Consider the following 26659-nt stretch of genomic DNA (forward strand, 5'->3'; position numbering starts at 1 on the left):
CTGCTGAGATTTTTAAATAGTTCAAAAAAGTCACAAAGCAAAAAGAATGTCCTGAAAAATGCAGGAGGAGAAGAACAAGAACAGCAGTCTTAAAATATTTTGGCATCCCCCATGACCTCAAGAGAAAAAGCAAGTCAGGTCTTTGATTCATCCTGCGGTGGACATGACTATGTGTAATGAATTTCATGGCAAACAGTTATGGAGACATTTCACTGAAAATCTCCAATCACAAATTCCAACATCATGTTCACCAAAGTCATATGGATAAACCATGAATGTCTGTGTAACATTTTGTCCTAAACAGTCAACTAGATGATGAGATTTTTGTCAAGATAAGTGAAAATTTTGACCTGCTGGTGGCAGTAGAGCAAAAGTCTGTGGATAAGGAGAACTTCACTTATTTTACACATCAAAGCCTGTTTGCGGGCCTTAGAAACTATCACTACATATGTGAAAAAGTTCTATAAATCATTTTGTGGCTCCATTGGGAGCTGCACTAAATATGATTAATTAACTCAGTACTCTCACTAAGTGATGGTACTTGTGTCAGAGTCAAGTATCAGCATACAAGACTAAAAATGAAAAAGAAGTGAGGTTACCAGACCACTGAAGCTCCAATCCTTATTTCTGCTTGAGGTTAGCATCTCAATGCAACACCAGCCACTAACAATGTAATAAACAGGGGCCTCCAACCAAATTTAGTTACTGGTAATGTAGATTTTGACAAGAAAAAAGAACATGTGGAATAAAAAAAGGCTGGTTCTGCTGCATCGGTTTTTGGCAGTGTTATAGAAGCGGAATGCTAAATCAGTGGAGTACTCTTCAAATCCTCTGGGGACCATGACTGTTTGTGTAAAATTCCATGCCAATCCATCCAGAAGTTGTTGAGATATTTTAGTCTGGGTCAATGTGGTGGATTGAACGACAGACAGAGACATTTCCATCCCTGGAGCTGCAAATGTGGCAAAAAAAAAAGGTTTTGTGTTTGCAATGTGTTCATAGAACATCATAGAACTGACAAGTTTTGTGCCTTTTTTGTGAGTTTTGCTCAGGAATGATGATCAAATTTAAATTCAGGAGGAAACAGCTCCTTCCCCAGATTCATTAGATTAAAACCACATGATTTAACAAAAAGTTAAATAAAAAACTTGGCTGAGGGGTGGCTTAGGAATCAAAAAATCAAAGCAGGCTTGGCAGTAAATTCATTTAATGAGAATAAATATTTCCTTAAAGGACCATGATATGGACAACTTTAAAGAGCATTAAGTCCAGGTCTGTCAATAACTGACAATGTTCTTCCCTTCAATATTTTATTACTTGATGTCTTTCTAGCAATGAAAATAATTCTAGCTGAGCTGTACAAAAATGTGCACCACTCCATGAACATATTTTTCTGATGAACAGGAAAATATTTTAAAATGTGTGAAGGTTTCTGACATGCTGTGTTTAATATTTCACTGATGAGTAGTAACAGAATCTTTAAAACACTGCAGAGTTTGTCTTTTTCTTACTCGCTGCATGTGGAGACAGAAGTCTCTGCTCTACATTAATGAAGTCTACATGGATTTGGATGGCAGACACAGACTTCCAGTATTTTATTTTATTTTATGTTTTGTTTTTGATCATAGCCTCTGTTCACGACTTGTACGGGGCATATATCAATTATTCAGGTGGAGAGTTCCTTGATTTTTCACTTGGGGAGTTTTGAGGGAAATAAGGCACAGGTCATTTAACAACCACAGCAATGGTGAAAGGTTCTATTCATCTCTGGCGGTTTGCGCTGAGGTTTTGGTTTTGACCCTTCCCTGATGGAAAAGCTGATAATGTTACAAAAATGTACCATTCATACTCTTTACACCAGTATCAACAGGAACTGAACAAGAAAGCATATGACTGAGTACTCTGTCTGTTGCAGCTACTGAGCTGCACTAACTCGATGTGTTTACATGCGTTTAAAAAACAGTTTTCTTCAGTAACCTGATTTCTGGAACATTATGTATATGAGAAACCTGGCTTCTTTAATCAGGTTAGGGGATAAAAGAAACCTCGTTCTCCCCAGACACATTTCTTCTAGCCACGTGTACATGGAGTCAGCTAGGTTTTGCATCTGCTTTTTAAATGTACACGTGCATGAAAGTATGGGTTTCACAGTGGTGCGACAGGATGCAGCTTTTTAATTAAAATAATTCCATCAAAAGTCCATCTAAAACTGAAAACATCCTCCAGACGTCCAAATTAGTGCCCACCACTGAACAGTCGACTATTTGCATAATTCATTGTACATTTACACTGAGGTAAAGCTTTGAGCTCACACTGCAGAGCCCGATCTCTAAATGTACCATCAGCCTCCTGACACACACACACCAACTCTGTCTGCTAGAAATAAGATTTCCATACTAGTAATCTGCGACAACAAATATGTTTTGAGAGAAATGTGATACCACCTGCATTACATTTCTTATCAAAACATTTCAAAATGTAATTGAGAAAACAAATTAGCATACATGAAAGTATTTTCTAAGAGACAATGTTGCACACCCATACAACTGAGGAGGCAGCATCTTGTATCCTTATTAGAATTACTGTAAAACAAGTGAGGCATGCTTTCAGAATAATAAAGGAGGATAGGGAAATATCTGATTACTGACCTGCTGCATGTAAACATGGATTCACTGTAACCACTATATGTAAGGGGTTGTTATGTCTCATGAGACAACCACTTTCTCTGTGTAGCCTGCTTTCTTCTGCCCATGTAAATACATGAAGTGTTTTGGGTAAGAAAAAAAGGTCCTTGAAAAACAACTAAATGCAAGGTTAAGCCCAGGTACATTCACCTGCTGAAAGATTTGTCCTTCTGTGGTAAATGAAGACTTAACTATTCCAAATTGGATGTGGGAAAAGAAACTGCTAACATGTTTTCCTAAACTAAAGCAAGACGGAATTTTATTGACCCGAGTGTGAGCGTAAGTTTGGGAAAATATGTGCTGCTGGCCACATTGTGGCTGCACTTTCCTTCTTGTTGGCTGCCTTTGACACAGGTATCAGGTAGGACTGCGCGCCCCTTTTAAGAAAACACCTCGGCCAAAGGATGAAACTGGAGCTTTCTATCTCACCTGCAGTGACACAAACCCTAAAGACACATGAAACCTATAGTTTTAATTTTTTTTTGACATACAAAAAGCACAGAAGATGAAGTGCATTTCTAAAGGAAGTAAAAGCTGGAGAAAGACATTTCAGTTACAAAAACAAATGCAAGGCACATGAGTCAGTGTTGTGGGTTAAAATCAGAGGTAATAGTACAAGAAAATGAAGTGAGAGAAAGTGAGACAAATGCTGGGAAGTCAAAACGGGCTCATGGGATAGATTGGCTCAGACAAATAATGGTCAGGCTCCTAAGCTTTGATAACTGACCATCCATTCTCAATGTCTCCAAGTTAACTGAAGGCCTGGACAATGATATCAATCAAGATTTCTCCATCTCTGTTCAGAGGAGGAGAAATGACCTGTGGGTCAACCTGCAGAGCTGTCTGTGGAGGAGGGATAAAACCAGCTTGAAATGTGATAAAGTTGTTGTCAGTCACAGGAGCCACAAAATTTAAGCAAGGAAATTCAGAATTTCCCCCCATTCATTTTCTTACTTAATTTTGCTGCTCCCATTTCCTCACACATGGACTTAGTCATGTCATGCATGAAACATGATGCTCTTTGATATTTTTAACACTAACAAGATGAATATATTGACTTTAAATGCAGCTCTGAGGTCAGCTCTACATTTGCTTATTTTGTGTAGCTTTATATTATACTAAAATTTACAGCTTATGGAGACAAAACACAAACATGTTTCCTAATTTTCAGATCAGCCAGTGTCCTTATTTGTTGTTTGCCCTTGCCTTTCTTGGAGAGAGATTTTTTTTAATGAGCCCTTTGAGGTCTTTTTTTCTCATCTGTGTTTTTTTATTCATTTTCTCTTCTTCCCTCAGTTTTATCACTTTCATGTGGAAGTAAACATGGTATCCTGTAAATTAAGAGCTGTTGTGGAAATCAAAGACAGAATCGTTGACTGAAAGTTCACAAACAGAATCCAAAAATGATGTGGAAATTAAACATTTAACTTGAAAAAAGAATTTTGACAATAGTTTATTTTGAATGTTTTAAAGGTGAAATTATTGGTATATTGTATGTTTGCCACAGACGCTCCTCAACACTGTCAAAGCACAAAAATAGGTGGGTTTTCAACTAGCCACAGTCAAATTATTTAACTTGTTCTGCTAGTGTGACGCAGGGCGTGCACATCAATGCAACAGTGATTGGCTGGGAAAAAACATCTCAGCTCTGTTGGGCCTTGATGACCCTTACTTAAGTCGGAACAACTTTACAACAATGCTGCATTGTTGATGGATATGTTAATGTCTGTATAATCATACAGGACTGATTAAGCGAAGAAAGGCAGGAAAAACAGTTCATACAGGTTGAAAAATACACTATGAAGCACAAGATGTAAAAACCCAAGAAACTCTGCACTTACTATAAAGTACAGGGGGAAAGTGATCGATACAGTGATTCACCTGCTCTGTTGTCATCATGGTAAAGACAGTAAAATACAAATCATACAAAGGTTGTTTGTAGTCACATAGTAAAAACAACAGAAAACAAGAAAAAAAATAAAAATAAAAACTAGGAAATTAAAATCGACTTTCACACAAAATAAAATGCATTTTATTATCATTGGTGTCATTAACCTCAGTCATATAAAACCTTACAGCCCAGATGCAAGTATAAACTGGCGTGCTCGTTCATGAGGAAGCAGAGAAAAATAGCCTCTGGCTGTCTCCATTTGCAAGACCAGCTGGCTAAATGCGTTGCACCTTTCACATCTCCCGTTAAGGGTGAAGAAACAGGCTAAAGGCCAGTAATGAGGCTTATCATGCATTAAGTGAAAAAAAGCTGCCAGTGATAAAAGAAACAAGCGAAACACCAGAAACGCTACAACCGTCATGAATCTGTAAAAGGGTTTGCAGGCCAGGAACCATGTTAACACTGAAGTGAAATTCGAATTCTCTTCACTTTTTCTTTTACTGATTTCCTTTGTTACAATATTTTCAGGCTACATCAAAGAATAAGATGCCGCTATTGTCTTCCCAGCACAGAAAAGGTAGCTAAATGTTCTGGTTGTTAGGAGCTTCAGGCGAGACATAGATGAGATGCATCAGCGCACCTCCCAAAATGAAGCCACCATCCAATGGTAAATGTTTCTTTCCAGGAAGCACCAAGCAGTATTTCAGCCTGTAGAGCCACAACAATCGCTCAGAAGTCCAGCGAGTCCATGTGTTGAACCTGAGGCTACTGATTCAGAGACACTGGCAAATGCAGCTCTCAACACAGAAATATGAAGGTTTAGTTGCTCTGTGTTTCAGTTCTGTAATCAGAGCATAGCAGATGTGCTCTTACATTTTGCACATCACTTGTGTTTTATATCTTGCTCTGTACTCACACTGTCATGAGTCATGACGCTGCTACAGAACGAATAGGTTGAGAGAGAATTTTATCGAACATAAATTTCAAGCAACAATACAATGAGATAAATAATTAGCTCCAAAACTCAGTGCTGTGTTGCAAAAACTGAAGCAGCCCGGCCCTTATCACCGCACAGCAGATGCCCCACAGAAGCACATGACAGGGGAGTTTTTGCACAGCGTTGGTTTGCACCTCAGGCCAGGCAGACTGAATGGCTGCCGGCTGGTTGCTGATGGCAGCCACTGGCCTCTGTACCAGGCTGACAAAGCACTGCCTGCCGGCTGCATCCCCCTATCATGTTTTGTCAGAACATCCAAAAGCTTTCCAAAAGCTTTAAGAGTTCAATCTTATGAAAAAGCGGGTCTGAGAGGAATAGTTTCAAGATCAACATTAAAGCAATATTAACTCCCTGTGATCTTCCATGATATTCAAGATCAAAATAAAAACTTGTCATATTCTTCCTTATTACTAAAAAAAAAAGTGACCAAAATACAAATACACAACAGGCAAGTTAGCGTGCAACTACATGTTGCAGTGTACTCTGTGTACACAGTATGCACACCTTACGCTTAACATTTCTGACAGGAACAATTGCACCTCCTTCAGAGGACTACAGATGGTAACTGAAAGTGTTGTAAAGAAATAATTCTGGAGCTGTGATGCACCAACTGTTGTTCTCCTCAGTGTATAATTCAGCTGAGACATACCCATGCAAATACAAACCAAGTTCTGAGTATTATCTTTCTGGAGAATGTGTAATGACTTCATTTCTGCACCAAATCACCTCCTTAAAATGGATTGGATCTATTTTTATGCTAAGCATTTGCATTCTAGGGGCATTTGTGAATATTTGATGGCTTGCACTTGCACCAGGAAGGCACACAGACAGGCAGGGGATGCTGGTGCCGAGCTTTAGGCATCAACTCATCCACAGTATGACCAAAACCAGTTGTGTACTCACGGTATTGTTAATTCAAAGTAACTGGGGATTTCTTCCTTTCCATTGTTTTTTGCTTTTTTTGTGGTTGTCTTTCTATCCATCATAATATTTATTTATTCTATTCTAGCTTTTGTTTACTTTAAATCCATGTATAGTCGAATATACATGTATGTAGCTAATGTTTGTGTGTTTGTGAATATCTTTCTGTACATATCGAATGTTTTATAACAAGTGCATCTTTTAAAGTGCAAGATTATGAATGACGGAACTAAAATAATGCAGTGATATACTATCAGTTTATGTCAGTATATGTGGTGTTTTAATAGGAAAAAGTTGCTTTGTTTAGTAGCAGCACCAAGTACCCGACAGGTCAATGTGGTTTTAGTGTCTTACTATTTAAAGGTGTTGCCCTAGAAAAAGACCATTTATTGCTTGCTAACAGTTGAGGCCAAGGCTGCAAACTATTATTTTTAATCAATTAATCTGACAAACATAATTACTGTTGATTATTAAATCAATTGTTGGGTTTATAAAATATTTGAAAACAGAAAAGGGAGAGGTTTGTGCTCACAGCATCTCTTACACTTTGTCATGAACATGCGGCTACATGTGTCAGAAACAGCAGACCACATTTACTCTTTGACAGTCACCACCTTAAATTGTGCCCAGAGTGATGGGTGGAAAAGCTTGAGTGGTGTGAGAACTAGGGAATAAAACACTTTTACAACCTCTTCATTTCATGAAAATGATCTAAAGTTTTTTTCTCATTGATTTAAATGGAGCCATAAAAACCTGAGGAGAACAGGAAGTGGATCTCATTTTGGATAGTTATGTAAGGATTTGAAGACATGGTGCAAGACAAAGAGCAAAAGAATATAAGCAAAAGCAAAGGTGGAAAAAATATCATGGCAGACGAATTATTAACTTTCTACTTTCACCAATCTGGTGCTTTCCTAACGTGCCACCTTTCATTCATACCAGCAGACCTACATGATTTTAAAACTTGATGAGATTAAAAAGGTACTTGTTGCTTAGAAAAGTAAAATACGCTAGATATACTAAGCTTATTTCCCATCTATACATTTGTCTGGAACACTTTTTTTTGGCTTTTGTCCATGAAAACTATCATTAAGCAAGTCAGGCTTTTACATTCAGTTCAGAAAGACAAACACTGACCTAATATTGAACTGAAAAAAAAAAACCTTCAGTTAAAATAGCCTTTTAGTATTTTCCATTTACTCAGGCATTTCACTCTGGGATGAAAATAAATTGTCAAGGTAACTCTCCACTGAAAACCAGGGCTCAACTTCAGCCTTTGCAGAGTAGATTGTATGGATGTCAGAAGTGTTTTGTGACAGTGCAGTGCAGTGGAGTGTTGTTGTGTCATATATGTGATTACATATAACACTAGACACAAAAGGAGAACAACATTACAGTATTTCACATACCCACATATAATATTTTGTAACATATAAATTGGAGTTTTTCTATCACAACAATTCAACGATTTTGTAGTAAACAGTAAATAACTGTAATTTTATTCTACGAATGTGAAGGTGGTATGTTCTATAAATGGAAATTAGAAATGCTAATGGATAAAAAACACAGTGCAATTAATGATTGTATTTATCTGCCTAAAGTCCAATTCAGACTGGAACAGAATTAGCTGAGAACCTCATGTGATTTAAAATGAAGATTTATTAAGTCTTTTGGACGCAGTTTATGAGACATTTTCTCAGTTTGCGATCTGAAGGACACTCCTGCCTGTCTGCAGTGAAGAGTGCTTCTGCCTGTACTGCATCTGCATTTTAATGTTGCATTGTGCAAATAATGGGAGGGGATGATAAGTGTGACTGGATATACAAAGTTTCAAGTAATTTCCGTGGGTGAATTTTGCACACAAAACTTCCTGGCCAATGAGGAGTAGGTGCAGAGAGTGCAGTTATATGAAAGGGAAGCCTGTGGTGGAGAAGAGAAGACTTAGATCTCTGTAAGTCCCCCACATATTTTTAAATTGCTAAAAAAAGATGAAAAATTACAAATTTTCTTAGTGGAAATGCTGGTTATCTGACAGCTTAAATATCACCAAAAAAGTGTTTCCTCTCAGCTGGAGTGGAAAAGCTGGTGAATCCCAACCCTATAATGGATGGAAAATTGGCTTTCTAGACCCACATGTCCTTCCATGGCTGTTGGTCCATTCAAAGACCGACGAGTTCACTGTAAAACAAGTAATTAATAAGGACTGCAATTATAAGTGGGGTAGTGCAAGATATATCAAGAGTATTAGCACTCTGGATGGGTTAAAATCACTGCTTAATACATGAAACATTAAAATCCTTCCTGTGAGAAATAAATCCTGTGCAGATAGAGCTGGATGTTTAATTTTGCAGATTACAAACCTGGCAGATTTGCACAGGATGAAGAACACAGACAACCTCTGCAATTATTAGAAATCACAGGAGGACCCAAAGTAAAATGTCCAAATCTTAGCTGTGATAAGCTGTAGAGATGAAAATTTACATTGGCAAAGGATACTCAGGCTTTTGTGGTGTAAGAATGGGTGAACAGGAACCCTGTTTCACGAAAGAAACACAACATCCATGCCTACTTTTTTTTTCTGAAGTTGGGGTCTGTGGCTCATCAGTGAAATGCTTTGTGGCAGATCACGACAGTTCCAGTTTTGTCTATATCAGCGATGGATTAATGATGAGTGAAGGTTGGGAAAATGTATTTTGATAGAAGATCTCAATTATAGTTAGCTTTGATGAATCTCGTTTCGAGGCCACAGTAATTCACTTCGGTCCTGTCGAGTCTCATCCTGTGATCCATCTCCACCCTCCCCCATCATAACCTCACATAAGTAACAGCTGACTCAATAAAGATGAATCGGATACTGACTACTGAAGTCCACCGTCTTGTAGGTAGATGGATTTGCTGGATTTGGTGGAAAAAAATGCAGCTTCTATCTAATGCATGAAATTGTTTCTGTTAACACAACTCATGTTGTCAGGTTTAAGAGGTTAGCTAACAGAACTTTATTGAATTTACTGAAGAGCTGAACGGACTGATTTTGTGTACTGGCAGCACACATTAACTGCACATTATAAATCTGACATGGGGAATGCACAGTGCGTGATCACACATCAGTTTTCTTCAACATTCGTCTCGCTTTTGTAGGACTGTGTACAGAGATTAAAATATTAGTCTGTTAGCCGATTGATTTGGTAATCAATTAACCGTTTGTCTTTTTTTTTTAACTAAAAACATCAAACATTACCTTGTTACCTCGCTTCTCAATCCTTGTCAGGATTTCCAGCTTTTCTTTGTCTCATGTTATAATTGAAACTGAAATGTTGAGGGCTCTTGACTGTGAGTCGGTCTCCTTGAGCTATAGGAAATTGCAATAGCTAGTTTTAACCATTTAATTAAGTTTCATAGCCAAAACGATTAACTGATTAATCAAAACTAATCTGCAGATTAGTTGATCATGAAAGTGTTAGCTGCAGCCCTAATTGTGTGTAGCTGCTGATGTACGTGATCCAACATGTTGTACTGTTGCACATGAAGAGATCACTCTGTTACCACTTAAGACTAATTATGGGAATTTAACTTTGACGCGTTTAGCAGTAAGGTGACCTGTTTTGCATTAATTTAATATTTTTAGAATCAATTTGAAGAATTATCACTTCAATAATGGCTTTTTATTGCAAATAAGATATTAGCTGGTGAGCTCACTCCATTTACTACATGATAAATATGAGGCAGAGGGTCTAGATGTATTACAACACTCGTTGTATTACAATACGGGAGGCCGTTAACCATAATCGGTTCTACTACAACGCTGTGATTAAATTCCACACAAAATAAATATATATTGCTAATTTTGTTTATGTATTTGTTTGCTTGTTTCGTTCAGCTTCTTAACATTTAATAAATGCAAAATTTCCCTTTGATGAAATAGTCTTGCAAAGGTTCTTTCACCATAACTGATTTAAATCGCTAAAGAAAATGCCAAGTACTATTTATTGTTTGTTTGTTTTTGGCATAAAAGGTTACATTTACAGATTTTTAATGTCTACAGGAAGTACTATCTATCTGCAGCCGAAAACAGGCAAATCATTTTTGCTATTAAAAGCTATTTCATTGAAAATGTGTGCTGACAATTTAGATCATACAGGGTCTAAACTCAGAAACGAGAAACTTACAGTGCTCTGCTGCATGAGGAAATGACAGTCTACACTTATGAATGAGCAGATGAAAATGTTTTGTACATAATGGCTTGGGTGTGCTTGATCCAGAGCACACTTCCTCACTTAGTGCCATTAATTATGAAAAAGAAAGTGCAGAGGAGGAGTGAGAGAAAAAAAAACAAATGCTGACAAATCTTCAAAGTATGAAGCAACAAAACACTTCAATTTGTCCTTTCTTGCTGTTGCCTCTACTGACGATTTTGCAGACTGGAGATTAGATTTCTCAGAGGTGTAAAGATGTTACTGTTTTGTTTTTTGTTTTTTTGACAAAAATCAATTTATGGCCTTAAGCTATAAAGGCTATAGTCTGGTCAATGTATCACCAGGACCAATACTTTTTTATAATGGTAACAATTTTCATAATAAAAGAAGGAGAAAAAAAAAGGATTAACTGTTGGACTGATTCACAAAAGGGATACTTGACTGGCCAAGTATGATTGAGCACACAGGGAATATGAATTTTTTTTCAAGTAGCTCCTACAATGAACTCATACAAGTGGGTTTCCAAACAGGTGGGTGTCATTTTGGCACCAATCATTTTACAAGGTTACTTACTTGAATAAAAATAAAAATAATAATATAATAAAAATTTGAACCCCACAGACAATGTGTGTCCAACGTTGCACCTTCTGGTCAATCTAATAATTATGTCTTTTCTGTCCGTTTCTGTCCGTTTAAACATATCATTAGAATCTGCTTACTTTTTCAGCAGACATTTGTATATCTCTAAAGTGTAACATCATCACATCAGCTCAGTGAAAGTCTTGTATGATAAAATCACACATGTAGCGCAATTATTGCTGAAGGTACAAACACACAAATTCAGCTCTTCTACATTAAACGGGACCGGTGGACTTGGAGGGTGCAGTTCTAGCTCTTTCAGTATTTGCATATTCAGGGAGAGGGAATAAATGGACTTTTAGATTTTTTTTTGCTCATTTATTGAACCTTCTACATTTTTCTTGGTTAAATGTCGAAAAAGTGAGGGCGTCCCATCTTGTGCTTAAAGTCAGTGTCGATTTTATTTTTTAACTGAATGGTTTCAGGTTTCAGTTGTCTAAACATAACCACAAAAACATTAATCATTTACATTTGGGAGCAAGTTATTGTGAAAAAAAATATGCTGACTGTGAATGTTTTGCATTGCAGATTTTGCATTGGCAGTGAGCACTCTGCGGATTTCTTCAACATAAATGCTCTTTGTCATGTTGATTTAAAAAAAAAAACCTTATCAGGGCAGCATTACTTTTCCTTAAAAACATTTAATATTGTAAATTAGTTGCATTTGAGTAAATATTTTTAGGAGCCAAGGTTAGAAAGCATTTAGCATGCTAACAATCAGTCAGTCAAAAGTATCTGACGAGCTGAGTCTATCCTGAGAATATTTACAGTGTTTATCCAACCAAAACCAAGCAATGAAATGCTTGTCAATACATCATGGTATATCAGTGCATACAGATAAATGGCTTGCTGTCAACATGAGCTGTAATGTAAATCTCATTCAGCCACAGCTAAACCAGATTTCCAGCTGACGCATGAGGATTGTTTTCATACTTTTGTTGTGGCTGTAGAAAATCAGTGGGGAAAAAATACACAGAGAACATTTGCAATAGTGAACTGATCTATTTAGTATAAACTGTCAAGGGACAACCTTTGAATCGACACTCTTGTATGAGGCTTTTACATGTCTAATTTATCCTCTTCATGATGATTTTGCCCTCTGGAGTCAAAATAATTAATTGTTTTCATTATCAAACATTCTCCAGTGCATTCATATCCCTGTATTTCAATAAGTTCTGGATTTATTGGAATTACTACCCAGAATATCCCTGTTTTATATTCCCACTACTCACCCCAGACTCTCTCTCACACACACACAGTGGCCAGATCCCTGCCTATAGGCTGCAAACAACAACTTTTGTGAGTTATAAATCTGCAGAATGTTTATAGAAACCACAGTTATATTATTTTTATATGTATCAATTATGATACAAATAAAATTAATATAACTATTAATATAACTGTACTCAATCTTTTCACTCTGTTTCAACATAAGCCAATTTATGACAAAAATATTCCCTCAACAAATATTTTCACCACATAATCTTTTTACAGTTAAAACCAGACGGACAATTCAACTAGCCAGTATTATCGACTAATATTAGCTTGTCACAGATCGACAGAAATCTTTGTCACAATTTTGTAATAAACATATTCAAGGGATCCTTCAAAACTGTTGGCTTATGTTGTGTTTAAGTATAAAAAAAAGAAGAATGTGTTGATTTTAAGCCATGCTACCATCTTCATCTCAATATACTTCCATTCAATTGTAACCTGCCTCGTCACTTCAGACCCTGCCTCCACTCTCCGCCCAGCAGCAGTCCTCAGCTGTTTCTGCCAATCCTGAGTCACCTGACCATCACCTGCTAGCACCTGCCAGCACATCTGCCTCTCATTCACCTTAATTAGCCACTCAGTTTATGCCCACTAGTCTTCTGCTTGATTGGGCTGTGCCACCATAGGAGTAAGACCTAATTCATTGACTCATTTCTTTTTAAGCTCTGGTAAATAGCCCCCGTCAACACTTTCACAAGAGCAGGCTCACATAACGGACTATTACACTATTACACTGCAAAATAAATAAATAAAAAAAATTACAAAACAATCATCAGCAACTAAATAAGATATACCACTGTGCTGCCTCTGTTAAAAAAAAAGAAAAAAAAGAAAGTAAGATAAAAAGCTGCATTTCACCCCTTCACCATGGCAGCAGCACTTTTGTGGCTTGTTGCACCAGTCTTCTACCTGCTGAGGTAACAAGCTCTCAGAATTGCCAAATTAAATTTTATTTTTGAAGAAGTCACACAACAGATTGAAACAGCCCTGGGAGTAAGCATGTCTCTGCAAATCAAGAGCATTTTAAAAAAGACAGATTTTCACAATTTTCAGCACTGTAGATATTTGAGGCCATATACTGTACATATAATTCCTTGATAACCTGTACTGCATTTAATTCTTTTTTGATATCTTTATGACACCCATTCAGGTATTTTATATCTAATAGTGTGTTATATTATATCATCATTCAAAGGAATATGAAGAAAAGGGTATTTATTCTGTATACAAAGCTGCCTTCCTGGAAACTGCACAAAAACAGTGTTTTGTCAGTTTTTCCTCCCAAAGGACTTAAGACTGGGAAACTGGAAGTTTAACTTCTACTTTCCTGAGCTGCATACCATAACCTGCATGCACAAGCAGGCACACCAACAACAGCAGATGTCCATGTAGACACGTGCTTTCACCTCTCTTATTTCGGTCCCTCACTCATTTCATTCGGCTGCTGTATTCATTGTCACTCTGGAAAATCACATCAGATAAATACCCAAATATAACTGTCCTCAGAGCATCGGCGGAAGCTCTGATTTACTGAGCTTCTCAATTGACTTGACGGGTGGATTTACTTGAAGCCATCTTGGGAACTGTCACTATCATTTGCAGCTAAATCAGCAATGTGTTAATGCGTAGCTCTCTCACAGGTCTCATGGCCTTTCAATTCAATCAGACAACACGCTGGTAATGCACATCTTCAGAGGTCATAGCAAGCCATCAAACAAGCTGCCTTTCCATGAACACCATCCTGATATAACTGGCCTTTAAACACCATACAATCACATACATCTGACTCTGTCCAGTCAGACTATAGGTTTGTTTTCTAACCATTCAAACTGTCCATTCGATTTTTTTTTATATTTCACAGACTAAAAAATAAATTTAAAAAATCAACAGATTGTAAAATCATGAAAAGAATTGTTAGTTGCAGCCCTACTCACTTTAAATTAAAACTACAATACTTATACTGCAAAAGGTCATCACACAGGTCAACACCCACATAACGACAAGGCGAAATCAACCAAAACCATATGTGGAATTCTGATACTGTACTGCACACCTTGGTAAAGAAATACAAATATCCAAAGGTATGTAAACATGTGGACAGTAAATTAGCTGTACAAAAGCATAAAAATGACATACATTAGAGTACTTCATTTCACTATATATGCAAAAAGTATGCAAACACATCAGAAATATACTGAGGTGTATCCTGACAAAGTTTTCTGTGGACTGTCCCTAGTGCTATAACATGCAGCTGCTAAATATTTCCCTGATCTTTTTTTTTTTTTTTTTTTTGGTAGCATAAAGCAGAGAGTGTGGCGAACAGCCATCATGGTGGGCGTGTGTCAACTTGCTCTGTCCAACTATCCAATAAATTCTTCTTGGCTGACTGTACCTAATACCAGGAAGAGTTGAGTCAGTTTATGTGCTGTTGCAACGTTGCTTTGTCCTGGTAACAAGCAACTTCACTTCATCATGTAGTTGGTGGTGGAATACTTCTGCCTCATCCATGAATGTGAAGATGACACCAGAGACATCTCTCTTGTCCACAGTGAGTCAGCTGCAGTAAATGTTTCATTCTCACATGCAGTATTGCTCTGTGGTGTGGGAGCTCACGCTGGCCTCCAGAGCACTAAAACTAAGTGCATCGAGCACATTATGAGACTGTGTGACCAGGACCTTTTTAAGTGTGCAAGTCAAAGTAAGATGGAGTCAGAATATACCATTTCTGCCCTTGTCTCACAACATGATATAGAAAGGAAATGTATTTTTAGCTATGTCAAAAGTGCAAAAGTGCACTAATGACTCTCTCACTCTGCTCGAAGCTCAGACTGTTGATGCCGTCAGCCACTCACAGACTCGGATTATGGGTCTTTATTTGTAGCAAATGCATTCAGAGCAATTATCAGGGAAATCCAGACAATATGGCTTGTAGTTAAAGTGACAGGTCATTTTGTTGGAACCCTGTTTTACTGTTGCAAATGTGCACTGATATGACATCAACAGTCTCCTCCAGCATTAGCCCCAACAGATTCTGATGTCAACAACAGACCTGTGCTCCAAAGCTGTAAAATGATAAGCACAGAGATTCACTATTGGTATTAATGTGATCTCTGCAGTTCATGTAAGGGACCTGGAAACAGGTTCATAAACTGAAATGAGTACAAACACCCAAAGCAGTCACTAATGATGCTGGCTGACTGTGTTTGAGCTCATGAGAGAATGGGTGCAGAAGAAGTGAAAATGTTGGATATGCATGACTTTTTTCAAAACTTGTGTCCTAGTTTTAAAAAATGACATAAAAAGACAATGAGCCACAGCTAGTTTTTAAAGGAAGGAGTCGACATTTGGGGAAATACACTTATTCTCTTTCTGGTGTAGAGTTAGATGAGAAGATTGATGCCACTTTCATGTCTTTATGGTAAATTTGAAGCTACACAGCCAGCAGCCAGATAGATTAGCTTAGCATAAAGAAAACCCACCTACCAGCACCCGCTAAAGCACATTTTATATATATGTGTTATATATGTTTAATCTGAACAAAAACATACAACAAAACATTTTCCTCTGAGCTGAGCTAAGTGGCTGCTTCCTTTAGCGTCATACTTAAAGGAGAGAAATGAGAGGGATTTTCATCTAACTTACAGCAAGAAAGCAAATAAGTTTCCCATAAATTTTCCAAAATGCTAAACTGTTTCTTAAAACCGGCGAAAAAAATGTCACAAATGTGACAAGACAATTATAATTTCTGTCAGAGTAACAGAAATAGTAGAATCATGTACTTGGGGGGGGGGGAGTCACCGGGGGCACCTGAACAAAGCTCCGCCCCACAGATGCCTATGGTGCCAAGGAGAAATGGAGACCTGCCTCCAGGAGGTATGTTTAGCCAGGCTTAGCATTCAGTCTTATTGCTCAAAGAAGCATGCTTTGATTTATCGCTGCGTTTCATTTCTGAACCAGCTCTGCGCCTTTTGAAATTGGGACCTGCCCAAAATGAGCCCTCCTGTGATGACAAGAATAGCTCTTTTAAAAACACAGAGTGGAGAGAAATTTACTGTGTGTGATCAAGCGTAAAGTAACTGTACACTGGGAGTGGAGGAAGGAGGCTTGAAGGAATTTGAGAATAAGGATTCCAGGCATTCCTAAAAGTACAAGAACAAGTTCAAGTCAAATGATGTATAAGGTGCTGAGAATTTGTTTCTAACAGTTTCATTTATAAACGCAGCTCATTCAGATGAGGCAAGAAGTTACTGAAGGACAAATGAAACACTTAGCGCTGCATGGAATCTTTATCACTTTATGGGATTATGTCTCTCAGTAAGGATGCATAATGCTGCTTCGTGCTACATTTTCAGGTGGAGTAGATATGAGGAGCACTTTTCTGAAGAATATGCAGCTGGTTTCAGTATAACCAACATTCCACTTAACCTTAATAGAGACACAAGCTTTGTGTTTTTGTCATGTTGTATATTGTATATATTGCAGTCCACTTATAACTAATTATGCAGCTCTTGCACATGTAGTGCCATTCTCAAATGTGTTAGGTTGCAGCCTCTATGTACTAATCCTTGGCATGGGGACGTGCAGCTTGTCTTATTGTCCTCTGTCCTCTATTACACCCTCCACATAACCTGATCTCTCACGGACAGAAGAAGTCACTGCTCTATCCATTTCCAAAAACAGAAAATGCAAACACACAGCTGCACCTCGTGAATTCACGCTTAAAGGTAAAAGGTTTTAACCCACTGAGACTTTCTCATGATGGGGAACAGTGTCCGTAAAGTGATCCAGAAAGTGTACTTTACTTCCAGCAGTAAGTTAAAGATAATAAATAAAAAATTACCTTGTATGTGCTGGTTGACCACATTCTCCAGCCGATCAAGCCTCTCCATGATCCGGAGAGTGTCACCTCTTTTGTCACCCTCCAACTTTCTCTCCGGTAAAGGCATCGGGACTTTGATGTAAATATTGGCGATGTAATTAGTTACCCATCCGACATAGAGCAGGCAAACAATGTTGGTCATGCCGCTCAGGATCACGCATGTGGACACCAAAGTTTTGGTTCTCCTGGTGCAAGCCATGCCGACATCCCTCCATACAGCTTGCACTATCCCGTTCCACCGGAGGACACGGCGACAGTCGCCCGCGAAAAACCTGGAATAATGAAGTTATTTCCAGCGACTGTGAGGCGATGCAATATCCGAAGCGCCGAGCCTTTACTTCAGAAGTGCCTTAGGGTTTTTTGGTGACTGTAAAACACCGGTTAATGTCAAATATCTACAGGTGAAGGTTCCCTCTCCCGCTCCATTGCAAACCTGCGTCGGCTCCAGCTGCATTTGAGGATAAAGCAAACAGGAGAGACACCAAGAATCTTGCTGCAGCCAATGAGAGGGATGGTGAGGACTGACAGCCTCCCTGCTGCACGCGTCCCTGCTGCGCACTGATTCACTGTGAAAGTGGATCTGACCGGACCATTTCCACAGACCAGGAGATAAAGTATTCTAATCTAACGACGAGACATTTTGCGCCACGCCAATCTTAAAACTGCACATTTGACTGCACATTTCTTTCCTTGAGCAGTGAGACAGATCCAACTGAAACGCAAAATCTCTGGAAGTTTTTTTTTTTTTTTTCATTCACAAAAGCAGGACCAGAAAGCACTTCTGGAGTTATTATCACGAGATCTTTTCAAATGAACAGGAACGAGGAAGCTTCCTGCTGCAATACTAGATCAAACCACGAGATAGAGACAACGGGACTCCATGAGAAATCAAGGTGTGGTGGGGTCATGTTATAGGTCTGGCTCTGGTCCAGCTCACAATGAGACACACAGGATGCGGAGAGGAGGCTGCTCTCATCTCATATGCTTCTTTAATTAGACCAGTGCAGGACTAATTACATCAGACCTGCTCCAAGGGAAAATACTGCAGACATACTGAACTTGAGAAGCAGCAGTTTAACCTGGTGAAGCACATTTTCTACCAGAGTGTAAGTTTCGGTGCCTTAGCATATGAGCATTTTTATGAATGGTTTTAGTCTCTGTTCTTGTGATTTCTGCTGCGGAGGAGGAAAATAGAGGCTCATTAAATGGCACAGCAAGACGAAATAGCTCGAAATGCAGCCATTGTGTCGAGGGTTTTGCACATGTACACTCTCAAAAATAGCATGCACAGATTTTCATATCTCTGCTACTGCTCCATGCAGCAGAGTCTCCAGATTTTGTGTATCTGCCAGCTGTTTATTCCCCTTCCTTTTTTGGGTATCTGATTCTATCTGACTTGTCATATCTTGCAAGTCATCCTCCTACTCTTTACATCAAATAATAATTTTTTTTTTAATATAAGGACATATTGCAATTCTCTGTCATTGAGGATCCTTTAATTGCACATGAAACCTGCAGTATCGGAATGAATGCCAGGTCTTTTATTATATTTTTAGTAAAGTTCTTGATTGTGTTTTGACAGTATTTTCCAGTATCATCTTTGCCAGATGATTATTTGCTAATAACAGCCTTTGTCACCCAATCTGCCAGGCAACTACAACACAGCAGGGTGCCAGAGTGAAAGCATTATAGTCAGTGATGAAAAAAAAATAAATGTTACAGCAATATAATGCATGAATTATTTTTTTAATGGAATAAACAGCATTATTATGACATTTGATCTGCCATATTTTTCCTGAATGACTGTATTTTGTTTGCAAATTATGATAGGCAAGAAAAGCACTGACAAACTTCTTTGTTTGCAGCAGTCATTGGCTTTTCAGAGCAAAAGGCAATTTAATCGTCGTCCTTGTGGCCGGCTGCTATCATACACCTCCATTACCAGAGGACAGTAGAGGGAACAAAATCAGCAAATTGAATTGACAGCTGGAAATATGCTGCCCTTTGAAAAGGAAAAGCTTTAAACCCAGATCATTTTTGACTCCAATGCATATCACTTCACATTAAAAACATGAGAGGGTATAATAATTGGCTCTAATTTATTTTGTCAGTCAAAGAGCATCAGTGTTACTCGGTTTAACCTTCCCGGTATAGTCCAGATCTAATGACAGACCACTTCCTCTGCCCTGTCTGATCAGCAGCAGCCATTTATGGCAGTGAGATGATCAATGCAGGAGCATGTTGCCCATTCATCTCAGCTAACAGACCTGCCAGAGTGAAAAAAGGTATTTTTTTTGGGTTTGCAATGTGTGAAGGACTTTTTTTCTGTTTACTACTCACATGGACGTGATGAAAAAGTGTTTTCTAGCTTTTTCTGCTCGTTTAACCCAAGAGAATCTACTGCAAGTCAATAAACTATTTGTGGGATTTTATGCCTACAACCTGGTACAAACTGTCCTCTCCTCAAGGTCCATTTTAAAATCAGTTTAAAATTTTGAGTATGCAGGATGTAATTTACAATTATATCTGTCTATTTGAACCAAAATGATTAATTAATTGATTAGCTGATCAACAGAAAATTGATCTACTGTCAATTAAATGTTTAAATAGATTAAAACTCATTTTTCTCAGCCAAACATCATCTCTGTCCATTGAATGTCTTTGATTGGACAAAGCCAGAAGATGTCCGTTTGGGCTTTAATTAGCAACTATTTTCATAATTGGTTATTGGCAATTTTTTTTTTTTTTTGTTAAATATATTCATTGTTTGGTTTATAAAAAGTCTAACATGGTTTTCTTTTTCACTTATTCATCATTCATTAGTGCGATGTTTGAACTCAAAGAGTGCGTCTTTTTGGACCATATTTCTGCTTTGAGATAACCTAAAATATATGTTTGATATGAAAGTGGGAAAAATATTTCACTGAAATATGATATGATAATATGAAATTATTCTAATCAAATCTCTGGATAATTTCTCCCAGAGTTCAAATGGCCTGTGTGATGCTTCTCAGAATGAAAAACTGTGCACAGTGTAGAAGATGAATACAATTAAAGTGGATTGAAATTAAAATGAGAAGAATGTAGCTTGGCTAAGTCACCAGACAGTCACACTGAAGGACAGATTCAAAGATTAGTATGTGTTAGAAGTGACAGAGTGGTACACCAGGATATTTGAGTATAATTGGTGAGTAGTTTCGTCTCCGGTTTCACTTTATATTTTTGACTTCTCCTCTATAAAGGACACCACTGAAAAACAAAACTCGTCCTTGTGAGCACTATCACTGGACATCCCAGTGACACAAAATGTTGTCATGAAGACGACCTCAAAGTTGTGCACACTGACAAACCATAAACACCTGCGGGTGATGGACGGGCAGCTTCTATAGATTTCCTTTGAACTGGGGCCAGCCACATGGACACTTTGACGTTGGTATTAGGGACCTGAGATCCTCCCACTGAGTGATCCACCCAGCCAAGCAGCTGCCACATTTATTCTGAGCGAATGGGCTTCTCCTGGACTGATTAATTACTTTGAGCAAGAGGTTATCCTATAATCATCACTGTGAAGTCCCAGAGACAAAGACACTACCACCATGAGTTCCTCAGCTTTGGAGACAGAGACCATTAATCAACAAACCACACACTCGACATGTAAGTAGTAGGCCTTGACAACACAGAAAAGATAAGTAAATAATTGTTAGAAATTTCACATCACATGTAAACCCTCTCCTGAATGGATGCCTTTAAATTATAGAAAATTTGTTGATAAAAATTTTGTTGAATTGAAGCAGACATTTGGAAAGGAATCCCTACCAACTTCAAGCAGTGCAGCTCTGAGGCTGACCCACTGATTGTCTCACAATCCGCCCATTAAATGGTAGAAATGGCTGACACAGATCCACCCTTCCTATGGAGTGGAGGGGTGGGGGCTGCTCTTTTACTCTGAAGTCTCCGTGGGCGGGCGGCCGACAAGAAAAAGGAAATTTCCCCAGGATCACTTTCAGTTAATTCATGTTTAACTGGTGCATACTGCTGATTGTTGTACAGGAGCCTGAAAAGAGTCAATTAATTGGATTTTTCAAAAAACCTTTACACCTCTGAAATAAATATAAAGTCACTCTGGTGGCAGGAAGCTAGCTATACTTCAATTTTGTTTTTCTTGCTCCAGTATTTTTTCTTTCACTGCACTTTGTTAAAAAACATGTGGCTTCAAGTCATATTACGAGTCTTCACTGCCAAGAGCTTGGGTGAAAAAATTCTGATTAAGATTTTTTTTTTTGGACTACTCTGAAGTGTTTTGAATATTTGTACTTTTAAATGAGGCCGTATATTACGGTAAGTAGCTGCAATGTGGACACAGGGATTGTGAGATGAGAATCACATTAAGTTCAAGCTCGTTTATTTATAGAGCCCTTCATCACAAGTATGTCTCAGCGGACTTCACAGGGAGAAAGCGCAAACCTATCTAGATCTCTCTAATCATAATCACTCACATGGCAAAATGAAGTGGTGTAATACATGATGAAACAAGCGAAATGCAAGGCAGCAAACAAAGCCACAAGACTCAGAACAGCCTCACGTGTCTAATTAATCATCAAGAGGTGGACACAATACCACAGGTAGCTGCACAACCTAATGCAATCCAACTCAACATTCCTGCAATGAATAAATCCCTTTTGGAGTTCATAGTGTAATGTTCCTTTCTGTGCTGGGAATGGGTAAGAGAGGAAGTAACTCTGGTAAATTATACTTTGTAGTGTTTCTATGGGATTGAATCATATTATAGTGTTTAGAGGGGAGCTGGCAGGTACAAAATACAATGAACACCTTGTAATTTCAAACAGTTTGCAAGTAGTATTTTTTGCAGCACTGCTGGACAAGCTTTCATTAGGCTGCACAGATTATTCATGATATTGTATCCACATACCTTGCTACCCAACACCGCCAACCTTGAACCCACAGAGACGGTCAAGAAAAACCTCCTACTTCGCCTTGTCACAGTCAAAGCTGCTTCCACCTGGTCAGTGCTCTGTTAATAACATGTTGTGCCATGCAGGCTATCTGTGAAGTGCAGCAACTCATCTTTTCAAATCAAACCACCAAAAAATGAGAAGCCACAGGTCTCAGTTAGGCACACAGCGGTAATGGACCAAGAAAGCGAGACATGTGTGTGTCTTTAATTTTGGGAAGTATTTGCAGAGTAAATGAGCTCTGAAAATGGTTGAAAATGAAAAACCAGACCCAGAGGGTAACCAGTGAGGGGACTGGTTTTAACGTTCCCTACTGGGGAGAAACAATCATGCAAGATGGAGGCACTCAAGAGGGGTTTTTTTTGTGTCGAACAATTAACTGATGTATAAGGAATTGATGGCAGAGGTTTTGAAGAGAAGCAGCAGTCGACCTGGCAGAATATTGAAGGAGAAAGGTGAATGAACTCACCTGGGCTTTGAGAGGAAATAGAGTTTACGAGCTCGGTGTGGTTCCCTACAAATGAAGTCTATGGATTTTCTCTATGCAAGCAGGAAGGAGTCAAGTAAGGTATGAAATGTTTAAAAAGTAAGCAAATGCATAACTTCTGTTTTCTGGTGGAACATACTGAAATTAAAAACCGAAAAAAGGAAACAAACAAGAGACAGAAGATGTGTCATAGAGGCACTAACACAGTGCAGGCCACTGTTGACAAGGATTAGCCTCCAAATATATTCTTGCTGCAGCTCCACTCCTCTGTAAATATCTTTTTTCTTTCTGAGAAAAACTGAAGAATTGTTTTGACTCAAAGACACATTGTTCTGAGGTTATGCTGTGATATCTCAACCTCATCCTAAACTGTAAAAAACATCAAAATATATTTAGTGACAGGTTGTACTGAATAAAAGTTACAGACTTCTGCAGTGAAAACATTTATCTTTTAACTTTTCTGACATGTTTGACAGCAAGAAAAGAAGCAAAACTCTCCTCCAAATTAAAATACAACAATTTCTGATGTTTTTATACAGAGTCCTGGTATATTATATAAATAAAACAATACTGCACATATTGAGTATGCTCATTCATGGTCACAGGCTTGGATAATTTCTAAACCAATGAAGACTCTTTATTTTGCCCACACCCCTAAAATGAATATTCTTTGTATATTTGCTTTTAACAGTATAATATACAGAATGGTTTCCTTTTGTCATTAGCACAGTAAATGAACAGTAAAGTAACTCTCTTTCTCCCTGAACACTTATTTCTGTGTGTCCTCTCTATATTGTATTCACCCTTGGGCGCTTTAAGTTAATCCTGATAATACAAGCTTTGTAGGAATAATAAATCTGTCTTAAATCCTTTTGTTTATAAGCCTTTAAGCCAGGAATGATTCACTATTTCTAACCAGCCTAAACATTTCATGCTAAACCTCAATTTGTCTACAAAACTCCAAAAATATGAAGTGTAACAGGCAGAAAATCACCCGGCAAATCTACTTAAACAATTTTGATTGATATTAAAGATGACATTTCTTTGCTGTGAGTGACTGACATAGTTATGCAAGTGTTTTAGCATTTGTGACCCAGCATGTTTGTGGTTTTGTGTATGTGTGTGTATGTGTGTATGGGCTTGTTTACTGTTTTACTGTGGGGTCCGACACTTTGTAGGAACCAAATGCTGGACCCTACAAGTTTAAATGCCTGTTTATTGTTGACCTTTACACTAGTGCTGAATACAGAGAACGAGAGTGGTGATGAGTCTTTGAAAAATTCTCAAATACAGGCTCGTCCATATACATAAAGTCCACAGGCACATACTGCTGACAGCAAAGATTTTAAATCAAAGTCTTTCATATTATGAAAACATGTGGCCGACTAATTTTGATGCATGTTAATCAGCTACAGTCCATGCTGAAGCGAAACCTACTGCAGGAGATACTGCCTGAATAAATACATTATCGTCAGAGGTAACTAGTTGTAGTTATAGTTTTTGTTAACATGGAATAAATTGTAATGCGACAGTTTTGCAGACAGGAGTACAAAAAACAATACGAATGACAACAGTGCAATGAGGTGAGTGTAACAATGAAATGAAAATGTTGGCGTCAAAATTTTGCATAGTACAAACTGAAACACTTAACTTTGTTTAAATGCCTTTAAGCAATTTTCAGATTTGCAACACGTTAAAGTTTTTTTTTTTTTTATCTTAGACAAGAGACGTCTTTGTTTTGAAATGTTTAAAGCGCAAAGCCCGCCACCCACTTCTGTCGTGGTTTTGCCTTTTATACACTTCCTCATCAGGTCAGGTGGCCTTTAGGCCTGGCCCCAAAGCCTTAGCCTTTGGTGGTTTAATGATTCAATAAAAGAGAAAACAAAATAGCACATTTCATCATTAAGCTGGTGGAAAATGTTTGGAACATATTTTACTCTTATTGTCCTCCTTGGATGACAACAGAACCCATTCACAGCTGTGCACTTGACAAAGGTACTTTTGTTTTATGCTCTAGCATATATGCCTTCCAGGAAAAACATTTTCTAAACTATAGACCAATTTCTTCACCTGTCTTTGTTCCACGCCATACAGTGAAGTAGAAGACATGATAATAAATTCCTGAAGTGTGCATGTAGCCCGCTGAAGGCACACTTCAATTTAAACTTAATCTTTTTGTGAAGTACACTGATGAGGTAAATCCAGGTGAAAGTCATTATCATTTATCTTAATTTTTTATTTATTAAATTGCTACAAATCACATGAGAGGAGATGTAAATGAAGGGAAGTAGAGGTCAGAGTGCTTTATAATAACTGATGGACAGTATAAAAAGGATTGAACTCAACATCGGGAAGACCTTTCAAATATTTTGTACATCAGAGCTCTGTTATGACAGAATCTGCTTCTTCTCACTCCACTGTTAAATCTATTTATTTAAAATCCCCAAGAGCACAAAATAGGCACAAAACTCTAGAAGCGAAGACTTCACTGAAATGTTTATATTGAGGAAGTAAGAGCAGCTGACAAGTGTGTTTCACACTTTAGAGTTGTTTTTGCCCACTACAGTTGATGGAGAGATGACAAACAGCACATCTATAAAAAATCACAAAAACCAAACATTGCTCTCAGATATGTGTAGCCTCCCACATTTAAGGGAAGTTCTTTGGTAAGTGGCTTTACACACACACACACACACACACTCACACGGTTATATAAGGAATTATTGACCTATGCGTTTGGTGAAAAAGATACACTTACATCTGGTTACACCCTGCGTGCCCTCGGTGCTGTAAAATGGTCTCTGGTGTACAGTCTGCACTTTTCTTTCATACATCAGTAGAATCTGATTTACACTTCAAAGCAACTCAGTGAGAGACAAGGGCAAGAAGAAAAGACGGAGAGGGAGGAAGAGGAAGAGAGAAGAAGAAAGAAAGAAAAGAAAGAGAGCCTGAGTGGCCCCTGGCTTAGTTTTGATTTGATTTTCATTAAGCAAGAGAACATAAAAGTAAAATCAATTAAAGTGTGAATGTTTGTTCCCTCTGGTCACCGTAGGTTAGTGTGTCTCTGCCATCGGGGTGAGCAGGAAAGAGATCTCCACACCCAGCTGGTAGAGCCACAGATCCAGACGCGGCTTTGATTTGTGACTTGATCTCTAGTCTCCAATCACACGGCTCCTTCTGCTCAGGGGTGGGCTTACGAGCAACTAACCTTCTCCTGAAGCCTAAAACCGAGAATGCACAGTTTCCTTTCATCAGACACGGCTATGAAGTCAGGGCTATGAACTGCCTGCTTTGTCGATATAAAACACAGGCTAGGCACAGACTAGGCTCAGAAATGATAAGGTGCTGCTTTGCGTACTTAAAATAGCTCTGACCTTATTCTGATAGCTGAAAATAGCAGGCATCATTTGCTTTATATTAAACTGGTTCATGAGCAGCCTTCAACACACAGCATCACTGTCTCTGGAGATTCTCATTTTGCATATTTGGGCAAAACCTACATGAATAGTGTAATGTTTTTTTTTTTTTAGCAGTACTCCAATGACCAAACTGATGGAAAAAGATTTTCAGACTTCTATACTACCTCTGTAGTTGACCAAAAAAATTCACCCACAAACAACAGCTGTAGAAAACAGCATTAATCCATAAATCACAGGAGACTCCCAGACACACTCTTAGAGGAGACTTTAGAGCCAGACACAGACTTTATTCTCTCATTCA

The 26659-nt window shown here is 38.2% G+C and overlaps 1 protein-coding gene across 1 annotated transcript in view; it reads right to left on the reverse strand.

The window, feature by feature from the left end:
• Nucleotides 1–18191, reverse strand: part of galnt18b (UDP-N-acetyl-alpha-D-galactosamine:polypeptide N-acetylgalactosaminyltransferase 18b) — a 69761-nt gene extending 51570 nt beyond the window's left edge. Inside the window, exon 1 of the mRNA XM_041035132.1 lies at nucleotides 17441–18191. Within this exon, the coding sequence (XP_040891066.1) occupies nucleotides 17441–17678 (238 nt within the window). The 5' untranslated portion in view covers nucleotides 17679–18191. The remainder of the gene's footprint in view (nucleotides 1–17440) is intronic.
• Between the last annotated feature and the right edge of the window lie 8468 nt (nucleotides 18192–26659).

This window comes from Toxotes jaculatrix, chromosome 1, assembly GCF_017976425.1.
Source record: "Toxotes jaculatrix isolate fToxJac2 chromosome 1, fToxJac2.pri, whole genome shotgun sequence".
NCBI lineage: Eukaryota > Metazoa > Chordata > Actinopteri > Toxotidae > Toxotes > Toxotes jaculatrix.